General features: G+C 44.8%; 4 protein-coding genes across 4 annotated transcripts; all 4 read left to right on the top strand.

Moving 5' to 3' along the window:
- Positions 1-503: 503 nt before the first annotated feature.
- LOC102879617 (protocadherin gamma-A3) lies at positions 504-3,983 on the top strand. The gene has a single exon (XM_006923009.3). It carries the CDS (start codon positions 988-990, stop codon positions 3,454-3,456), a length of 2,469 nt encoding a protein of 822 aa, XP_006923071.1. The 5' UTR covers positions 504-987; the 3' UTR covers positions 3,457-3,983.
- Positions 3,984-6,022: 2,039 nt separating this feature from the next.
- Positions 6,023-8,451, top strand: LOC102888122 (protocadherin gamma-B1). The gene is given in 2 exon segments (XM_006926987.1): positions 6,023-6,658; positions 6,661-8,451. Coding segments are annotated over 2 exon segments (2,427 nt in total).
- Positions 8,452-10,270: 1,819 nt separating this feature from the next.
- Positions 10,271-13,228, top strand: LOC102887875 (protocadherin gamma-A4). The gene has a single exon (XM_006923311.3). The coding sequence runs from the start codon at positions 10,490-10,492 to the stop codon at positions 12,956-12,958; it is 2,469 nt and encodes an 822-aa protein (XP_006923373.1). The 5' UTR covers positions 10,271-10,489; the 3' UTR covers positions 12,959-13,228.
- Positions 13,229-14,583: 1,355 nt separating this feature from the next.
- On the top strand, positions 14,584-17,990 carry LOC102887628 (protocadherin gamma-B2). The gene is given in 3 exon segments (XM_025040593.1): positions 14,584-17,028; positions 17,031-17,396; positions 17,976-17,990. Coding segments are annotated over 3 exon segments (2,436 nt in total). The 5' UTR covers positions 14,584-14,973.
- Positions 17,991-18,543: the final 553 nt, after the last annotated feature.

Genomic DNA, 18,543 nt, shown 5'->3' with positions numbered 1-18,543 from the left:
CTATTAGTTTCAGTTTGGATCTTTAAAAAAACATCCTCACCCTCTAGATTTAAGCAAAGTGAACTACTTTTAGTCTATGACGTTCTGTGATTTCTCACTCACATCTAGGCATTGCCATGCTGTTCTCTCTCACGTCCAGGCTTCCTCCCTGATCCATTCTTCTCACGTTTCTTGGGAAAGCCTTTGATAACCTCCAAGGTCAAGTTGGAGGCCCTCCCATCGCTCTTGGATTCCCCCATGATGGTTGTGATCACAGTGCACTGTAATTCCTTGTTTGCTTTTCTATCTTTATAAACTCTGTGAAGAAAGTGGCTGTCTCCATATCATTCATCCTAAACCCCCAGATATTGTCCAACACCCAATTATATGTTTGTTTAATGAATGGATTAAATAAAAATATTGAAACTAATATGTCAAGCTATCAAGGGCAAGCTTCAAGAGGCATAATTTAAGATTGTGAATGATTTTTCTGTGTGATTCTTAAGCTTTGAACATTTCAGAACGGTATGTCTGGCTTGTTTGAAATAATATTGGTTGTGTTAAAGTTAGTGCGTGGCTTCCCAAAGAAGTAACTTGAAGTCACATATTTAACATAAAGCAATTTCATTACGTGAAGTAAACACCAATCCCGATACCTCTGATTAAAAGGGTTTCAGGTGTTGGGAACCTTTAAAAATACTAACCGGGTTTGTCTGTGAGGGTGCACTAAACGGTTAGGCCTCTGAGCGTCGCTGTTGACCACTTAAGGAGGAAAACGCAGCTAGGGAGCTAGTCCACCATTACTTTGTTCATAAAAAGCAAAAAGCCAGCAAATTAGACCCAGAAGATCCAGGCTGTTACCAAGCTGACCCTGTCAGTCAACCAGCTCTGTGATCTATGAATTAGGCCCATGAAAAGCTTAGTTCATTGAGAAAATAAGAGTGGAGTCTATCGTGGGAAATTGGAACCGAATTCAGGAAAAAAAAAAAAAAATTCACCAAAAAGGAAATGACCGATTACATGAGATTCAGAAACAGTGGAGGACTGGCCCTGCTGTGTGCATTCCTGGGGACGCTGTGCAAGACTGGATCCGGGCAGATCCGATACTCGGTGCCCGAGGAGCTGGACAAAGGGTCCTTCGTGGGCAACATCGCTAAGGATCTCGGGCTGGAGCCCCGGGAGCTGGAGGAGCGCGGAGTCCGCATCGTCTCCAGAGGTAGGACGCAGCTTTTCTCTCTGAATCCGCGAGGCGGCAGTTTGGTCACCGCGGGCAGGATAGACCGGGAGGAGCTCTGCGCTCAGAGCGCGCTGTGTCTAGTAAAATTTAACATCTTGGTTGAAGACAAATTGAAAATTTTGGAAGTAGAAATAGAAATTAAAGACATTAATGATAATGCTCCTAATTTTCTAACAGAAGAATTAGAAATAAAAATTGGTGAATTAACGGCCACAGGAACTCGATTTCCACTTAAGACTGCATTTGACCCAGATGTGGGCATAAACTCTCTGCAGAACTACCAGCTCAGCCCCAATGACTACTTCTCCCTGGAGGTGAAGAGTGTCTCTGATGGGGCCAAGTATCCAGAGTTGGTGCTAGAGCGGGCTCTGGACCGTGAGGAAAAGGAAGTTCATCATCTTATTCTCATTGCCTCTGATGGTGGTAACCCTGTCCACTCTGGCAACTTGTGCATCCAAGTGATAGTTCTGGACGCAAATGACAATCCACCAGTGTTTACTCAGCCTCAATACCGAATAAGTGTTCCAGAGAATTTGCCAGTGGGCACTCGGCTGCTCACGGTGAATGCCACCGACCCTGATGAGGGATTCAATGCTCAAGTGTCCTATACACTAGATGAAATGCCTGGGAAAATTGCTCAGATTTTTTACCTTAACTCAGTGACAGGAGATATATCAATATTAAAAAGCCTAGATTATGAGGATGCTATGTTCTACGAAATTAAAGTTGAAGCACAAGATGGACCAGGTCTTCTTTCGATAGCAAAGATTCTAGTCACAGTTCTGGATGTGAATGACAATGCCCCAGAAGTCATGATCACTTCTTTCACAGGATCAGTTCCAGAAGAAGCTACCGCTGGAAGAGAAATTGCCCTTGTCAATGTGCATGACCGAGATTCTGGACAGAATGGGCAAGTCACAGTTTTTGTCCTGGGAAATATGCCATTTAATTTGGAAAAATCAATAGACCAATATTACCGCTTAGTGACAGCCAAGTCCCTGGACCGTGAACAGTTTTCTGAATATAACCTCACTCTGAGAGCAACAGATGGGGGAAATCCACCTCTGTCCACCGACACTCACTTCACCGTGCATGTGGCAGACATCAATGACAATCCACCTACCTTCACTTATGCCTCCTACTCTGCCTACATTCCGGAAAACAACCCCAGGGGAGCCTCCATCTTCTCCATTACTGCCCAGGACCCTGACAGCACGGAAAACGCCCACATCACTTATGCACTGGCTGACGATACCGTCCAGGGGGCGCTTCTCTCCACCTACCTCTCCATCAACTCCGACACCGGTGTCCTCTACGCTCTGCGCTCCTTCGACTATGAGCAAATTAGAGACCTGCAGCTACTGGTGACAGCCAGTGACAGCGGGGACCCTCCCCTCAGCAGCAACGTGACTCTAAACCTTTTTGTGCTGGACCAGAACGACAACTCGCCAGAGATCCTGTACCCCGCTCTCCCCACTGATGGTTCCACTGGCGTGGAACTGGCACCCCGCTCTGCAGAACCCGGATATCTGGTCACTAAGGTGGTGGCAGTGGACAAAGACTCGGGCCAGAACGCCTGGCTGTCCTACCGCCTACTCAAGGCCAGCGAGCCAGGGCTCTTCGCGGTGGGGCTGCACACAGGAGAGGTGCGCACGGCGCGGGCCCTGCTGGACAGAGACGCCCTCAAGCAGAGCCTGGTGGTGGCCGTCCAGGACCACGGCCAGCCCCCTCTCTCGGCCACTGTCACGCTCACTGTGGCAGTGGCTGACAGCATCCCAGATATTCTGGCCGACCTGGGTAGCTTAGAGATCCCGCAGGACTCTGACACCTCAGGCCTCACGCTGTACCTCGTGGTGGCAGTGACTTCGGTCTCCTGCGTCTTCCTTGTCTTTGTCATTGTGCTGTTGGCGCTCAGAGTGAGGCGCTGGTTTACGTCACGCCTCCTCCAAACTTCAGGAGGCAAGCTGGTACACGTGCCCACCTCGCAGTTTGTGGGCGTGGACGGGGTGCGGGCGTTCCTGCAGACTTATTCCCACGAGGTGTCCCTTACGGCGGACTCACGGAATAGTCACCTGATCTTCCCACAGCCCAACTATGCAGACACGCTTATCAGCCACGAGAGCTGTGAGAAAAGTGAGCCTCTCCTGGTATCTCATGACTTACTTGAAGCAAAAGAAGACCCCAAGCTACTTCAGGTGAGTATATTTTTTGAATATTATAAAGAACAATTGTGCCAGTGAGGTTATTATAAATCTTTAATACACATTTATTTGAAAATAAAGCAGTATGGTAGTCCAGTTGTTTAAATATTTGTTCCTCTCTCCTTCTGGGCCTATGATGGGGTACACTTCCAAGTTTCATATGGCTGAGTGGGCCTATGTAACTAGTTCTGGCCAAGACATTGTAAGTGGAAGAAGGTTTGTGTCTTCTTGGAGGAAGGTCTAGTTGCCATTATGAGAATTTCCAAATCTCTAAGATACTCTTTGGAATTTTGACTGATCTTTCTAACTGGTTCTTGAAGCACTACAATGAAAGCAGAGCCCTGTGGTTGACCCAACATTGACCTGTATACTTATAACAAATAGACCTTTTTAATTTTAAATCTCTGTAGTTTGGAGTTTGTCTGTAACTCCAGCGTACCTAGCCTATCCTGACTGATACAAACAAGTAAAAAAATAGGTATAAATACTAGGTATTTTAGGCTCCCATAGAATGTTGCTTAACGTCTTCCAAGCCAAACCACTCTCTTCATCTCAATGACATAAATATTGTAGGGTAAAAAATATAGAGGTTTGTCAAATAGTTTTAGCTGGCCTGTAGTTCCTATTATGTATACTTTAAGTGTGTGTGTGTGTGTGTGTGTGTGTGTGTGTGTGCACGCACGCGCACGTTGATTTAAGATTTTTGCCTGAAGGTAGGAAGTTCAATTGCCTAAACTGTTATGGGCCTTGAAGTGATATTTCTTGTCCTTTCAGAAGCATAAAAAAATATAAGGAGTTGTATCTCAGCCTCCCCAGGAAATTTCCAGACCATCTACTCCAATAATGAAATAGGAGTCCTACAACTTTCTTGGGCCAGAAATTGTTGGCCCATTTTGAAATTAATAAAATTATTTTCACCCATAAAATGGCATCAGAGAGTCATTCAAAATTGGACCAAAATATATTTCATTAGGTCTCAACAGATGTCTCCTTCAATATATTAGGAAGAGGTACATTCAAAAGTGTGTGACAACAGTATCTGAATAAAATAACTGAAAGCAGAGAAGGGTGTATTCTCACTCAAACATGCAAATATATCACAGAAAAACGGCACCTAACTTTTGAATATCTGTTTTGGGGAAATTTTTATAATATTAATATCACTTTCTTCATAAGGAGAAAAAACTGTTAAATGGCTAAGTGCCAGGGGAACTTCAGATGCTCAAAGAGAATTTTATAAGTATCCTATGTAAAACAGCTTACTTGAATGTTATGAAAATGCAAAGAAACTACAAAAGCAGTATAATTTCCATCTACATGTATAGATAATGAAAGGTCTCAGACATTCCATTTCCACTAAAAGGGATTTTTTTAAAAGATGGGCAGAAATTCATTGCAATGGAAAGGGAGGAGGGACTATGATAAAAGGAACAGAAAGTATAAAGCCATGAAGTAGAGAAAGCAAGAGAAAAGATGTCTTAAGAAAACAGATAATACCTGTTTTTACTGGAGTGTAAGACGAGTTTGGGTTAGCACTGTAAAATAGTAAAACAATTTGAGTTGGTATCTAACTTGGTAGTGCATTTGTTGATTTTAGTTACCCAAGACCAATTCAAGGATTACAGAGTGAGTTGAATCGGAATGCCTCTCCAAGATTTACCAATCAGTGATCAAGTCAAACTCATTTCACTTATTAATGGCTAGAGCTGAGAATTGGCATTATGGAGTATTGCATATGCCTTCATATAATAAAGAAGCTCTGGTTTCATAAAAGTGAATGTGGTTTACACAAGATTCAGCCTTATAAAAGCATACATTTGTACCCGAATACTAAATTGGTCCCTTTAACAAATATCAGGCTCTGCCGTACTTAACAGGAAAATTATGTTTAAAAAGATGAACAATACATTAAAAAATAAGTCTAGGGCCTTGATTCACTTTTTTTAAGACTATACCTTTGAAAAGTATTACTGAATTGGTGAAGTATATATGGAATGAGTTTAAAATACTAAATAAGGGAAATTATGGATTTACCAAAGTGTAAGGATCATAGTCCACTAAAATGCAGATAAAAATCTAGTAACTTATTTGGGTACATCCATACTAGTTCTGCCAATTTTATACAGTGAAATCACTAAAGGTATTTTTGCCTCCAAAACTGAAAAAGAAATGACTATGCATTATGAAATATTTTAATGAAAAAAGAAGAATGTAAAATGATGACAGGGGTTATGAGAAGACAAAAACTAGAAAATGTTGATTTAAAGGGAAAACTTGGATATTTGGTTTTTTCCAACAAATAAAAAGACAAAGTGCATAGATTCAAGAGCTTACATTTTGAGGATAAGTAGCTGGGCAATATGCAGTTTTCACAGACAACCTCGGGGCACCGCTGTTGACCAAAGGGAAGAAAAGGGTACTCAGTTCTGCAGGAGCTTCCGGCAAAGTGCTTTACAGCTTTGTCCTGCACACATCAGAACGTGGGATACACCCTAGAGCACCTAACAAGTCCTACCCTCAAATTACAAAAGCCCAGGGTGCCATGATTGATTTTTTAAATACCCCAGAGACATCTTGAAAAGAAGCTTCCCAGAGAGTTCAAGAGATGCAAAGGAGCTCCAGGAAAGCTGAAACAATGAAAAGTCAGGCACTGTTTCTCTTCCTGCTGTCTTTGTTGTGCACGGTCATCTCCCAGCAGATTCAGTATGAGATTCCAGAGGAGCTGGCCAGGGGCTCGAGGATGGGGAACCTCACTAAGGATCTGAGGCTCAATGTCCAGGAGTTTCCAGCTCGAAAATTGTAGGTTAGTGCAGAGGATTTTTTCAATGTGAGTGCAGAGAGAGGGGATTTGTTAGTGAGCAGTAGGATAGATAGAGAGATTTGCGGGAGGAAATCTGAGCGTGCACTGGAATTTGAAATAGTCGCTGAAAATCCAATGAATGTGTTCCACGTGATTGTTGCAATCCAAGATATTAAGGACAATGCACCATATTTCATTGCAAAAGACATTAACTTAGAAATCTGTGAGTTGGCCTCACCAGGGGTAAAATTCCCTCTGGATTCTGCACAAGATGCAGATACAGAAAGTAACTCACTGAAGATTTATACCATCAACTCCAATGAACACTTCTGTCTGTCAACTAAGGAAAGTCCTGATGGAAGTAAATACCCAAAATTACTGCTGGAAAAATCACTGGGAAGAGAACAGCAGAACTCCCACCACTTAGTCCTAACTGCCACGGAATGGGCGGGGGGAACCCTCCTCGAAGAGGCACCACCCAGATCTGGATCCATGTCACTGATGCCAACGATAGTGCTCCAGTGTTCAGCCAGGACACATAAAGAGCTAGACTCCAAGAAAACATGGCCCAGGGAACCTCTGCGCTAAGGGTGAAGGCCACCAACCAGGATGAGGGCATTAATGCAGAAATCACCTATGCCTTCCTTAATGCCCCAACAAGCAGCAGCCTTCTCTTCAATCTCAGTCCATATATAGGTGACATCACAACCAATGGTACATTAGACTTTGAAGAGACAAGCAGATATATGTTGGCTATAGAAGCCAAAGATGGAGGAGTACACATGGCTCGCTGCAATGTTGAGATTGACATCGTTGATGAGAATAACAGTGCCCCAGAGGTGACATTCACGTCCTTTTCAAAATGGATTCCTGAAGACACAGACCCTGGAACCATAATAGCCCTCATTAAAGTGTGAGACCAAGATTCTGGGCAAAACGGTCTGGTGACATGCTATATTCAGGAAGAAGTTCCTTTCAAATTAGAATCCACCTCCAAGAATTATTACAAACCGATGATTGATAGTGCTCTAGACCGGGAGCAGATGGCAGAGTACAATGTCAGCATCATAGCAACTGACAAGGGCGAACCATCCCTATCCTTCAGTACAACCGTCACCACACACATGAGTGAGATAAACGACAACGCTGCCGTTTTCCACCAGGTCTCCTCCCTGGTCCATGTGCCAGAAAACAACCCACCCCGGGCCCCCATCGCCCAAGTGAGCGCCTCCGATCCCGACCTGGGACCAAACGGCCAAGTCTCCTACTCCATCGTGGCCAGCGACCTGGAGCCGCGGACGCTGTCGTCCTACGTGTCCGTGAGCTCACAGAGCGGGGTGGTGTTCGCGCAGCGCGCCTTCGACCACGAGCAGCTGCGCGCCTTCGAGCTGACGCTGCAGGCCCGCGACCAGGGCTCGCCCGCGCTCAGCGCCAACGTGAGCCTGCGCGTGTTGGTGGGCGACCGCAACGACAACGCGCCTAGGGTGCTGTACCCGACGCTGGGGCCCGACGGCTCGGCGCTCTTCGACACGGTGCCGCGCGCCGCGCAGCCCGGCTACCTGGTCACCAAGGTGGTGGCGGTGGACGCGGACTCGGGACACAACGCCTGGCTGTCCTACCACGTGCTGCAGGCCAGCGAGCCCGGACTGTTCAGCCTGGGGCTGCGCACGGGCGAGGTGCGCACCGCGCGCGCCTTGAGCGAGAGGGACGCTGCCCGCCAGCGCCTGCTGGTCGCTGTGCGCGATGGGGGACAGCCACCCCTCTCGGCCACAGCTACGCTGCTCCTGGTCTTCGCTGACAGCCTACAAGAGGCTCTGCCAGACTTCAGCGACCGCCCTGCTCTCTCTGACCCCCAGGCTGAGCTGCAGTTTTACCTGGTGGTGGCCTTGGCCTTGATTTCAGTGCTCTTCCTCCTCGCGGTGATTCTGGCGGTTGCCCTGCGCCTGCGACGCTCCTCCAACCCGGCCGCCTGAAGTTGCTTTCATCCTGGCCTCAGTTCCAAGTCTGGACCTGTGTTTCTCTCCAATTACAGTGAGGGAACATTGCCCTGTTCCTACAATCTGTGTGTTGCCTCACAATCAGCTAAGACAGAGTTTAATTTTATCAACGTGACCCCAGAAGTGGCTCCCCCTCGGCATCTCCTGTGTGAAGCTCCTTCTATGGATGTATGTGCCAGGAAGGAAAACGCCCAAGTCGCTTATGACTCCTTTTTTTCCCTCTGCAAATCTACTTAAATTAGTTGTGCATAATTAGTTTTCATCGTTTTTCATTGTTCTGGTGATGATAGTGAGACAGGAGGTATATTCTGTGGGTGGGGATGAGTTTCTTGATTGCTCAGTATTCTTGGCACTTATCGAATTACTACTTCACAATCTGTATGATTGGTCAGCAAATCTTGCTAAAGAGAGATTTTCTTGTGTCAGCACTGCTTTTTCTTAATTGGTGTGGTCCTATTTTTTTCCAAGCTTTACTTCTTATAAAGGTACTGGAAATTCTTTCTGCCTATGTTAATGTTTATGTTCATCTCATCAAATACATTCTACTTGTTATCTTTTTGCTGCAATGTGGATCTTTAATATGGCTTTCCAATAATTAAGTCTCTTAGCACTTCTTGGCCTTACGTAGCAAAGACTGTCAGATTTTACGTTTGAATCATTAACTTTGAGTCAATTTTATTCCCACTTTATAATCTCATTCAAGAATAGTTTTCTTAACCATTCTTCAATAACTTATGTTTAAACTCATTCGACTTTGTCATTATTTTAATGAGGAACATAATGAACTTTTTGTATACATAGTCTTCATATTTCTTTTTTTTAGTATAAGAGTCTAAAATTTTCAAAATATCTCATTTTCCTCCCAACCCTCAACTTTCTGGGTCCTCTGATGATTGTGAAAAATATGTTTAATCTTCTCCACAAAGTCTGAAGATTTAAAAACTCTGACTAGTCAATGTATTTTGCGTCCGATTAAAATATGAGTAACTTCTAGAAGTTAATTATTATGTGAGGGATAATCTAAATAACTGACTGCTCACGGCCTTATCTCAAGTTTTCTCAGGTTAGTAAATCACTTCAAGTTTTCTTGAATAAGAAAACTATGAGACATGCAATGATAACATACATACAACTGCTAAAATGTTTCCTTTTACTAGCTATTTCTAAAAATCAAAGCTAAAGTAAACTTAGAAATAATGGTGACATAGTACCTTCTGGATGTGTTCTTAGTGAAAAAAATCACTGAAATATTGTCTGCTCTTTATAGTACTTTACTAACTTTTCTGTCCTACCTTTATTTTTAAGATCAGTGGTTTTTTTATTCATTGTTTTAGACTTTGCAGTTGCATTAGTGACTCACTCATTAAACATTGAAAAACTATTTGAGTGCATACTCTATGAAAGGTGCGGTTCTAAATTTGAGGATACACTGTGAACATGGTAGTCACAGACATAGCTTGTGGCCTAGAATCTTCTTTATAGAAAATTAATGAGCAAATTCTCTTCCCAAACCTATTATTATATTTACCAATCCCACTGGTGCAGGGGTAAAACTAGCTCTTAAACAATAGAAATTTTCTTGCAAGGGAACTGAAAAGTTGTCCCAGATTCTAAAAGTTAACTCATGTGAGGAAACTGGTTTCCGCATTGGTTGAGACTAGAGCCTAGACTTCCAACTCCCCAGACACTGGCTTTTCCATTTTTTCATTCTTCAAGCCCATCCTTGTTCCTGGGAGATATAAATGTGTCCTTCACATAATATACTGTACAAAAAATGGGTAATAAGAATAAATAATGCAAAAACTTAAAAGTGGTAGAAAAAATTCTTAGCAAAAAAAAATCATATTTTTCTCTGAAAGTTAATTACTTCACAAGGCTTATTGTACAGGAAGCTATAGGTTGTTTCTATATTTTCATTACAAATAAAACAACAGGAGTTTGACTTTTATTGTTTGGGGAGAAAAATAAGATAAGGAAAACGCAGCACGCAATTGATAACTTTACCAAAAATAGATTGCAGTAACAGGTTAGGACTCTGAGCGTCGCTGTTCACCAATCGGGAGAAAAAAGACAACTAAGAATTTAATCCGAACCATAAGGTTTCTGCATCACAAAGCAGTGGCCCTGGCGCTTTATGAACGCTCCACTCAGGAACTCCCAGGGCTCCAGCACGTTACAGTGAAAACACATTATATTGGACCACGAAGATCCTGGGGTTCCTCAGTCCTTCGCCGAAGGAAAACCCAAGCGCAAGCTACTCCGCGGCAGGGCTGTGATGGAGGCTCCGCCTTATCGCCCAGACTGCAGCAGGCTGGTCCAGATCTGCCTTCTCCTGGGGGCCCTGTGGGAAATCCGGGCCGAACAGATCCACTACTCAGTACCTGAGGAGCTGGAGAAAGGCTCCTTTGTGGGCAACATCGCCAAGGACCTGGGGCTGGAGCCCCGGGAGCTGGCAAAGCGCGGAGTCCGCATCGTCTCCAGAGGTAGGGCGCAGCTTTTCGCTCTGAATCTGGGAAGTGGCAGCTTGGTCACCGCGGGCAGGATAGACCGGGAGGAGCTATGCGACAGATCTCCAAAGTGTTTAGTGAGCCTGGAGATTCTCCTAGAGGACAAAGTGAAAATTTTTGGAGTAGAAGTGGAAATAATCGATATTAATGATAACGCGCCCAACTTTGGGACAGAGCAAAGAGAAATAAAAGTAGTTGAAAATGAAATTCCTGGGACAAGATTCCCTCTTCCTGAAGCTTTTGATCCGGATGTAGGGGTAAACTCCCTGCAGGGTTACCAGCTCAGCTCGGATGTTCACTTCTCCCTGGATGTGCAAACCGGGGCCGATGGGATAAAGTACCCGGAGTTGGTGCTGGCGCGCGCCCTGGACCGCGAGAAAGAGGCAGTTCACCACCTAGTCCTCACCGCCTTCGACGGAGGCGACTTGGTTCACTCTGGCACTGCCAGGATCCATATAACACTTGTGGATACCAACGACAATGCCCCCATATTCACTCAGCCCGAGTACCATGTGAGTATTCGGGAGAATGTGCCAGTGGGTTCCCAGCTCCTCACTGTAAAAGCCACTGATCCAGATGAAGGAGCCAATGGAGAAGTGACATATTCTTTCAGAAAAGTGAGAGAGAAAATATCCCAGCTGTTCCAGTTGAATTCTGTGACTGGAGACATAACAATATTAGGATCACTAGATTATGAGGACTCTGGATTCTATGATATAGATATAGAAGCTCACGATGGTCCTGGTCTTCGAGCCAGAAGCAAGGTACTGGTGACAGTTCTGGATGTAAATGACAATGCTCCAGAAGTCACGGTTACATCTCTCACCAACTCTGTCCAAGAAACTTCTTCCCCAGGCACAGTAATTGCACTTTTCAATGTTCATGACAGTGATTCAGAGGAGAATGGCCTTGTCACATGTTCTATTCCAAATAATCTTCCATTTACACTTGAAAAGACCTATGGAAATTATTATCGGTTGTTGACGCACAGAACTCTGGATAGGGAAGAAGTCTCAGAATATAACATCACGGTAACTGCCACTGACCACGGAACTCCACCACTGTCCACAGAAACTCGCATTTCGCTGCAGGTGGCAGACATTAATGATAACCCACCTTCTTTCCCCCATGCTTCTTATTCTACCTACATTCCTGAAAATAACCCCAGAGGAGCCTCCATTTTATCCATGACCGCCCAGGACCCTGACAGCATTGAGAACGCCAGAGTCACTTACTCCCTGACTGAGGACACGCTTCAGGGGGAACCTCTCTCCTCCTTCGTCTCTATCAACTCTGATACTGGTGTCCTATATGCGCTACGTTCCTTTGACTATGAGCAGGTGAGAGACTTACAACTACTGGTGACAGCCAGTGACAGCGGGGACCCTCCCCTCAGCAGTAACGTGTCTCTAAGCCTGTTTGTTCTGGACCAGAACGACAACGCGCCAGAGATCCTGTACCCCGCTCTCCCCACTGATGGTTCCACCGGCGTGGAACTGGCACCCCGCTCTGCAGAACCCGGATATCTGGTCACTAAGGTGGTGGCGGTAGATCGAGACTCAGGCCAGAACGCCTGGCTGTCCTACCGCCTGCTCAAGGCCAGCGAGCCAGGGCTCTTCACGGTGGGACTGCACACGGGCGAGGTGCGCACAGCGCGGGCCCTGCTGGACAGAGACGCCCTCAAGCAGAGCCTGGTGGTGGCCGTCCAGGACCACGGCCAGCCCCCTCTCTCGGCCACTGTCACGCTCACTGTGGCTGTAGCCGACAGCATCCCAGACGTCCTGGCTGACCTGGGAAGCTTCAAACCCTCCGCCAACCCTGACGATTCCAGCCTTACTCTGTATCTGGTAGTGGCAGTGACCACGGTCTCCTGCGTCTTCCTCGCCTTTGTCATCGTTCTTCTGGCGCTCAGACTGAGGCGCTGGCACATGTCACGTCTGCTCTCAACTTCCGGAGGCAGATTAACGGGCGTGCCAGCCTCGCAGTTTGTGGGTGTGGACGGGGTGCGGGGATTCCTGCAGACCTATTCCCACGAGGTGTCCCTCACTGCGGACTCACGGAAGAGCCACCTGATCTTCCCACAGCCCAACTACGCGGACACGCTCATCAGCCACGAGAGTTGTGAGAAAAGCGAGCCTCTTCTGATAACTCAGAATTTACTTGAAACTAAAGAAGACCCCAATCTTCATCAGGTGAGTCAATTTGCCATACTGAAACGTTTTCAGAGAGCTGTGTAATTGTCTCCAATTGTATAAGATACGTACTATATTACATAAAGGCACTTCTTTTTAGTATTTTATTGCTGGGGGTGGGGCAGTAGACCCTACAAGAATGATCAGTAACTTTTACTGCACCTAAGTTATTTTTTCTTATCCTGTGTAGTCTTCATCCAGTTATAAGTTTCAGCAACAATTTCTTAATTTTATGTCTCTAACCATCTCACTGCTGTAAATGCCAATTCCTTTAGGTCTTATTGAGAGTATAGAATGGAACTGTGAAATAGAAGGCAATTGTGTGAATTCATATATAAGCATTCTCTCTTATGAAGCTATCTTTTAATCTGGACTGAGTATTTTTAAATTTTCTGTTTTTATACCCCGACATACTTTGCTTCAAGTTCACTCTTCTTTATTTGAAGTTGTATTTTCCATTAAACAATGGCAGTTTTAAAATACTGGTGGAAATATTTAACATTTAGATTTAACTTTAACAGGAATCATTTCACAATTTTAAATATTTTGATGTTGCATTTTGTGGGATGCACCAGCAGTGACTATGTATGATTCCTTTGGTGCACTTCTGTGATTACCAAAAATATTGCCCATTTTATTTCACTTGAGATCCTTCACTATGAGATCCTTCTTTATTTCTAAGGAAGCCTAACTTTTAGAAATCTTTCCTTTTTCATCATGAGAGCCTCTTACAAAGGTTGGTTAACTTGGATTCTGAAGTTATGCTACTTACTAAGTAGGACTCATCTCTGTTCCTGCAAATTGCTCTTGGGTTGCTCTCACTGTGTGGCTCTGGGATGACCTGATATGGGGGGAAATATTTTGTATGCAAAGGATATTCAACTTTTGTTCCTTGTTCCTTCATTGCGTTGTGTGACTTAATTTGGAATTTACGAGTGTCTAAATTATTAATACATTACTCTTCATTAGTGACATATGGATACCTGGTAATTGTGGACTATGCCTCAATTAGACTTAAGAAGGAGAGTTTTAGTGTCTAGATGCTTTTGTCTTCATGGGAAATTGTGGTGCAATGAATAGAGTAAATAAGAATGGGATATGATACAACCAGCCGGCTTGGGGAAAGGAAAGAAAAAATAACAAATGAATATTGAGAGACAAATTATATTTGAGGACAGATTATTTAAATTACTGAAGCTTTAAAATATAATTTGGAAATATCAGTTGGCCTCAAACTGTGTCAAACATATTTAGATGCTGACATCAGGAATACATTCTAGAATCAGAGTGATACATATTTTAAATGCCTAGGAGAGCATCAGTAGATAATTTATAACCTAATAGCATATGGAAAATATATTTCTGTTTGAATTGGCACTGGGTTTCTTTTAGAAAATAATATTTCTGGTTAAATAAATTATTGTACAACCATTATGATGGGTTACTACAAAGCTATAATAAATAAATGGGAAATGTCTTTACGTATTGATATGAAATAATCTTCAAGATATAATGAATGGAAAAAGCAAGATGCTTTTTTGACATATGTTTATAAAATCAAGGGAGGATATTTATAAAAATCTGCTGCACTGTACAAAGCATATCTCTGGAATAGTATACACAAAAAAGAACACTCATTTCTCCTGGGAGAAATGTGTGGTTGAAAGCAGAGAGGGAGAGCCTATAGAATGTGCCATGTGTGCCTTTTGAATTTGGAACTATATAAATTATACCTATATAAAAACAAATAAATACTCTTTATTAATCCGAAAGAGAAAAAATTGTTCTTTACAAAACATTTTCAAGCCATTGGAGCAGTTTTACGGGAAAACCTCTGGGCGTCGCTATAGGTCAAAAGAAGAGCGAGAAGATCTGCAATATATTTGAGAGCCTCTTAGAGGGTAACTTCCTGCTCAAACCAACCACACAGGACGCCAGTACGGATTCGGTTAGAGAAAACAAAAGCAAGAAAAGTGACCTTACCCCGGATTTTGCCATCCGCGGAGGGCTCATTCTTCCTCCCGGCCAGGAAGCAGAACCGCAGCGAAGGGAGACGGAGGATGAGGCTGAGCGCAGAGAGAAGCCGCCCGGTGCGGTGGCGGCAGGTATTGTTGCCCTTTCTGCTGTCTTTGTTCGGCTGGGCTCTCCCAGACCAAATCCGCTACTCAATTCCCGAGGAGCTGGCCAAGAACTCGGTGGTAGGAAACCTCGCCAAGGATCTGGGGCTTAGTGTCCGGGACTTACCGGCCCGGAAGCTGCGGGTTAGCGCGGAGAAGGAATATTTCACTGTAAACCCTGAGAGCGGAGACTTACTTGTGAGCAACAGGATAGACCGAGAGAAGATTTGCGGGAAAAAGCCTCTGTGTATTCTGGATTTCGATACTGTGGCTGAAAACCCACTCAATATTTTCCAAGTAGCAGTAACAGTGCAAGATATAAACGACAACATTCCATTATTCAAACAGAGTAAGATTGATTTAAAAATTGGAGAATCCACTAAGCCAGGTAAAACATTTCCACTAGACCCAGCCCTGGATTTGGACGCTGGTTCAAATTCACTGCAAAGATACCACCTTAATGACAATGAGTACTTTGGTCTCTCAGAGAAACAGACTCCAGATGGACGTAAATATCCTGAGTTGATTCTGAAACATTCTCTGGACAGGGAAGAGGAGAATTTCCACCAACTGGTCCTAACAGCTGTGGACGGTGGGGACCCACCCCAAAGTGGCACCACACAGATCCAAATCCAAGTCACCGATGCCAACGATAACCCCCCAGTGTTCAGCCAAGAAGTATACAGGGTAAGCCTGAAGGAGGGTGTGCCCCCAGGCTTCTCCGTGCTTCAAGTGACCGCCACCGACCAGGATGAGGGCAGTAATGCGGAGGTCACATATTCCTTTCATAATGTGGATGAACAAGTGGAACAATTTTTTAGCTTAGATAAAAGAACAGGAGAAATCACAACAAAGGATAATTTTGATTTCGAAATTGCTAATAGTTACATTCTCGGTATAGAAGCGAAAGATCCTGGAGATCTAGCAGGACATTGCAGTATCCAAGTCGAAATTCTTGATGAGAACGACTGTGCACCTGAAGTGATTGTGACCTCAGTATTTACTCCCCTTCCAGAGGATTCACCACCAGGAACAGTGATCGCTTTGATAAAAACAAGAGATAGAGACTCTGGAGAAAATGGAGAAGTTTACTGCCGCATATTGGGAAACACAGCGTTTACATTGAAATCTTACTCAAAGATTTACTACAAACTAGTGACAGATGGGGCCCTGGATCGGGAGGAGATCTCTGAATACAACGTCACTATAATGGCCACTGACAGGGGCAAGCCGCCCCTCTCCTCCAGCATTACCATCACCCTGCACATCACCGACGTCAACGACAACGCTCCGGTTTTCCAGCAGTCAGCCTACCTGGTCTACGTGCCAGAAAACAATCCACCTGGTGCTTCCATAGCGCAGGTCAGCGCCTCTGACTCCGACCTGGGACCCAACGGCCACGTCTCCTACTCCATCGTGGCCAGCGACCTGGAGCCGCGGGCGCTGTCGTCCTACGTGTCCGTGAGCGCGCAGAGCGGCGTGGTGTTCGCGCAGCGCGCCTTCGACCACGAGCAGCTGCGCGCCTTCGAGCTGACGCTGCAGGCCCGCGACCAGGGCTCGCCCGCGCTCAGCGCCAACGTGAGCCTGCGCGTGTTGGTGGGCGACCGCAACGACAACGCGCCTAGGGTGCTGTACCCGACGCTGGGGCCCGACGGCTCGGCGCTCTTCGACACGGTGCCGCGCGCCGCGCAGCCCGGCTACCTGGTCACCAAGGTGGTGGCGGTGGACGCGGACTCGGGACACAACGCCTGGCTGTCCTACCACGTGCTGCAGGCCAGCGAGCCCGGACTGTTCAGCTTGGGGCTGCGCACGGGAGAGGTGCGCACCGCGCGCGCCTTGAGCGAGAGGGACGCTGCCCGCCAGCGCCTGCTGGTCGCTGTGCGCGATGGGGGACAGCCACCCCTCTCGGCCACAGCTACGCTGCTCCTGGTCTTCGCTGACAGCCTACAAGAGGCTCTGCCAGACTTCAGCGACCGCCCTGCTCTCTCTGACCCCCAGGCTCTGAGCTACAGTTTTACCTAGTGGTGGCCTTGGCCTTGATTTCAGTGCTCTTCCTCCTCGCGGTGATTCTGGCCGTTGCCCTGCGCCTGCGACGCTCCTCCAACCCGGCCGCCTGGAGTTGCTTTCATCCTGGCCTCAGTTCGAAGCCTGGACCGGGGGTTCTCTCCAATTACAGTGAGGGAACATTGCCCTATTCCTATAATCTGTGCGTTGCCTCACAATCAGCTAAGACAGAGTTTAATTTTATCAACGTGACCCCAGAAGTGGCTCCTCCTCAGGATCTCCTCTGCGGAGATGCCTCATGGGTACCAAGTACAAATCCTGAAGATGCTGAGGGCCCATTTGCTTCAGATACTATTTTAAAGGTAAGCTTTAATTTAATTATTTTCACTTTGGGTTCAAATGTTCTTAACAAATCACCTAACTGGGGTAGGAGTCTTCATTTCATATTTTATTGTCTTCTGGGTTGAATTTAGGCAGTTTTCTGACCTAATTATCTTGATCTTATCTAACCAAAACTTTGACATTGTTTTCTATGTAATGTGTGAGATGTATTTGTTCATAATTACAAGCCTTTATTACATGAGATCTCTTTCTTCCTCATCTTTACAATCCTTCCCTCTGAGGATTTATTACTGTAGATATCTTAAGCTATTTCTTTCATATTCAGGGCCTTTATTACTCAAATTTTAATTTTACTTCCTCCAAGAATTGTAGTACTCTAGAGTAAAGAGAACTCCCCATCTTACTATAGTGTTTGGGGGAACTGGAAACCAGAAAAAGGATGAATTTTACCCAACAATATGGCTTGTCAACAGCAGAGCATAGGTAGGACAGACATGAACACCATCAATCTAAGTGTCTTTACAGGCTAAATGTCTCGAGATTCCAGATCTACTTTTAAAGGATGGGCAAAGTTTGAGGTCTGTGGTGTCTGCTATTAGGAATGTGTTAAATAGATGGGAGAGATCTCTCTTATGCGTAGTAACAAATTGCTGTTGTGAAAATTGTACATTGAGAAAACATTTGCAACCTATACTCACATTGTGTACTTAAAACTTTATTTTTTGAATTTTCTAATTATAGATATAGAATATCTTCACTTTCTTCATTGTCCTATGAAGATGTCATTCAGAAAAAAATATTTCACCTAATGGACTCTCTGAAATGTCCACTTTTTTTTAGTCATGCAGTTTTTCTTTTTCTGCTACCATATAAAGGTGATAACATTAAATATCTGTCTCAACATAGAAAGTCCACTCACTGCCTCCTCGTTATGTTATAGACATGTTATTACTGCATGCGTGAGGAACTAAAGCCCTTTACTCCACAGTTACTATATGTATTTTTCCCCCCAAGAGTCTGTCACTGTATAACATTCCAATTAAGACATCGTAATAGGAAAGTATAAGTAACCCACAGTTAACCCAGCTCAAACTTTCAGTCTGATATAATGTAGCTACCATATTCCTAATGTGAAAAACAGGAAACTTTCTCAAAGACCTTTCTCAA

Source organism: Pteropus alecto, unplaced genomic scaffold (genome assembly GCF_000325575.1).
Source record: "Pteropus alecto unplaced genomic scaffold, ASM32557v1 scaffold78, whole genome shotgun sequence".
In the NCBI taxonomy this organism is placed as follows: domain Eukaryota; kingdom Metazoa; phylum Chordata; class Mammalia; order Chiroptera; family Pteropodidae; genus Pteropus; species Pteropus alecto.
This window is presented reverse-complemented; position numbering and strand designations above follow the sequence as displayed.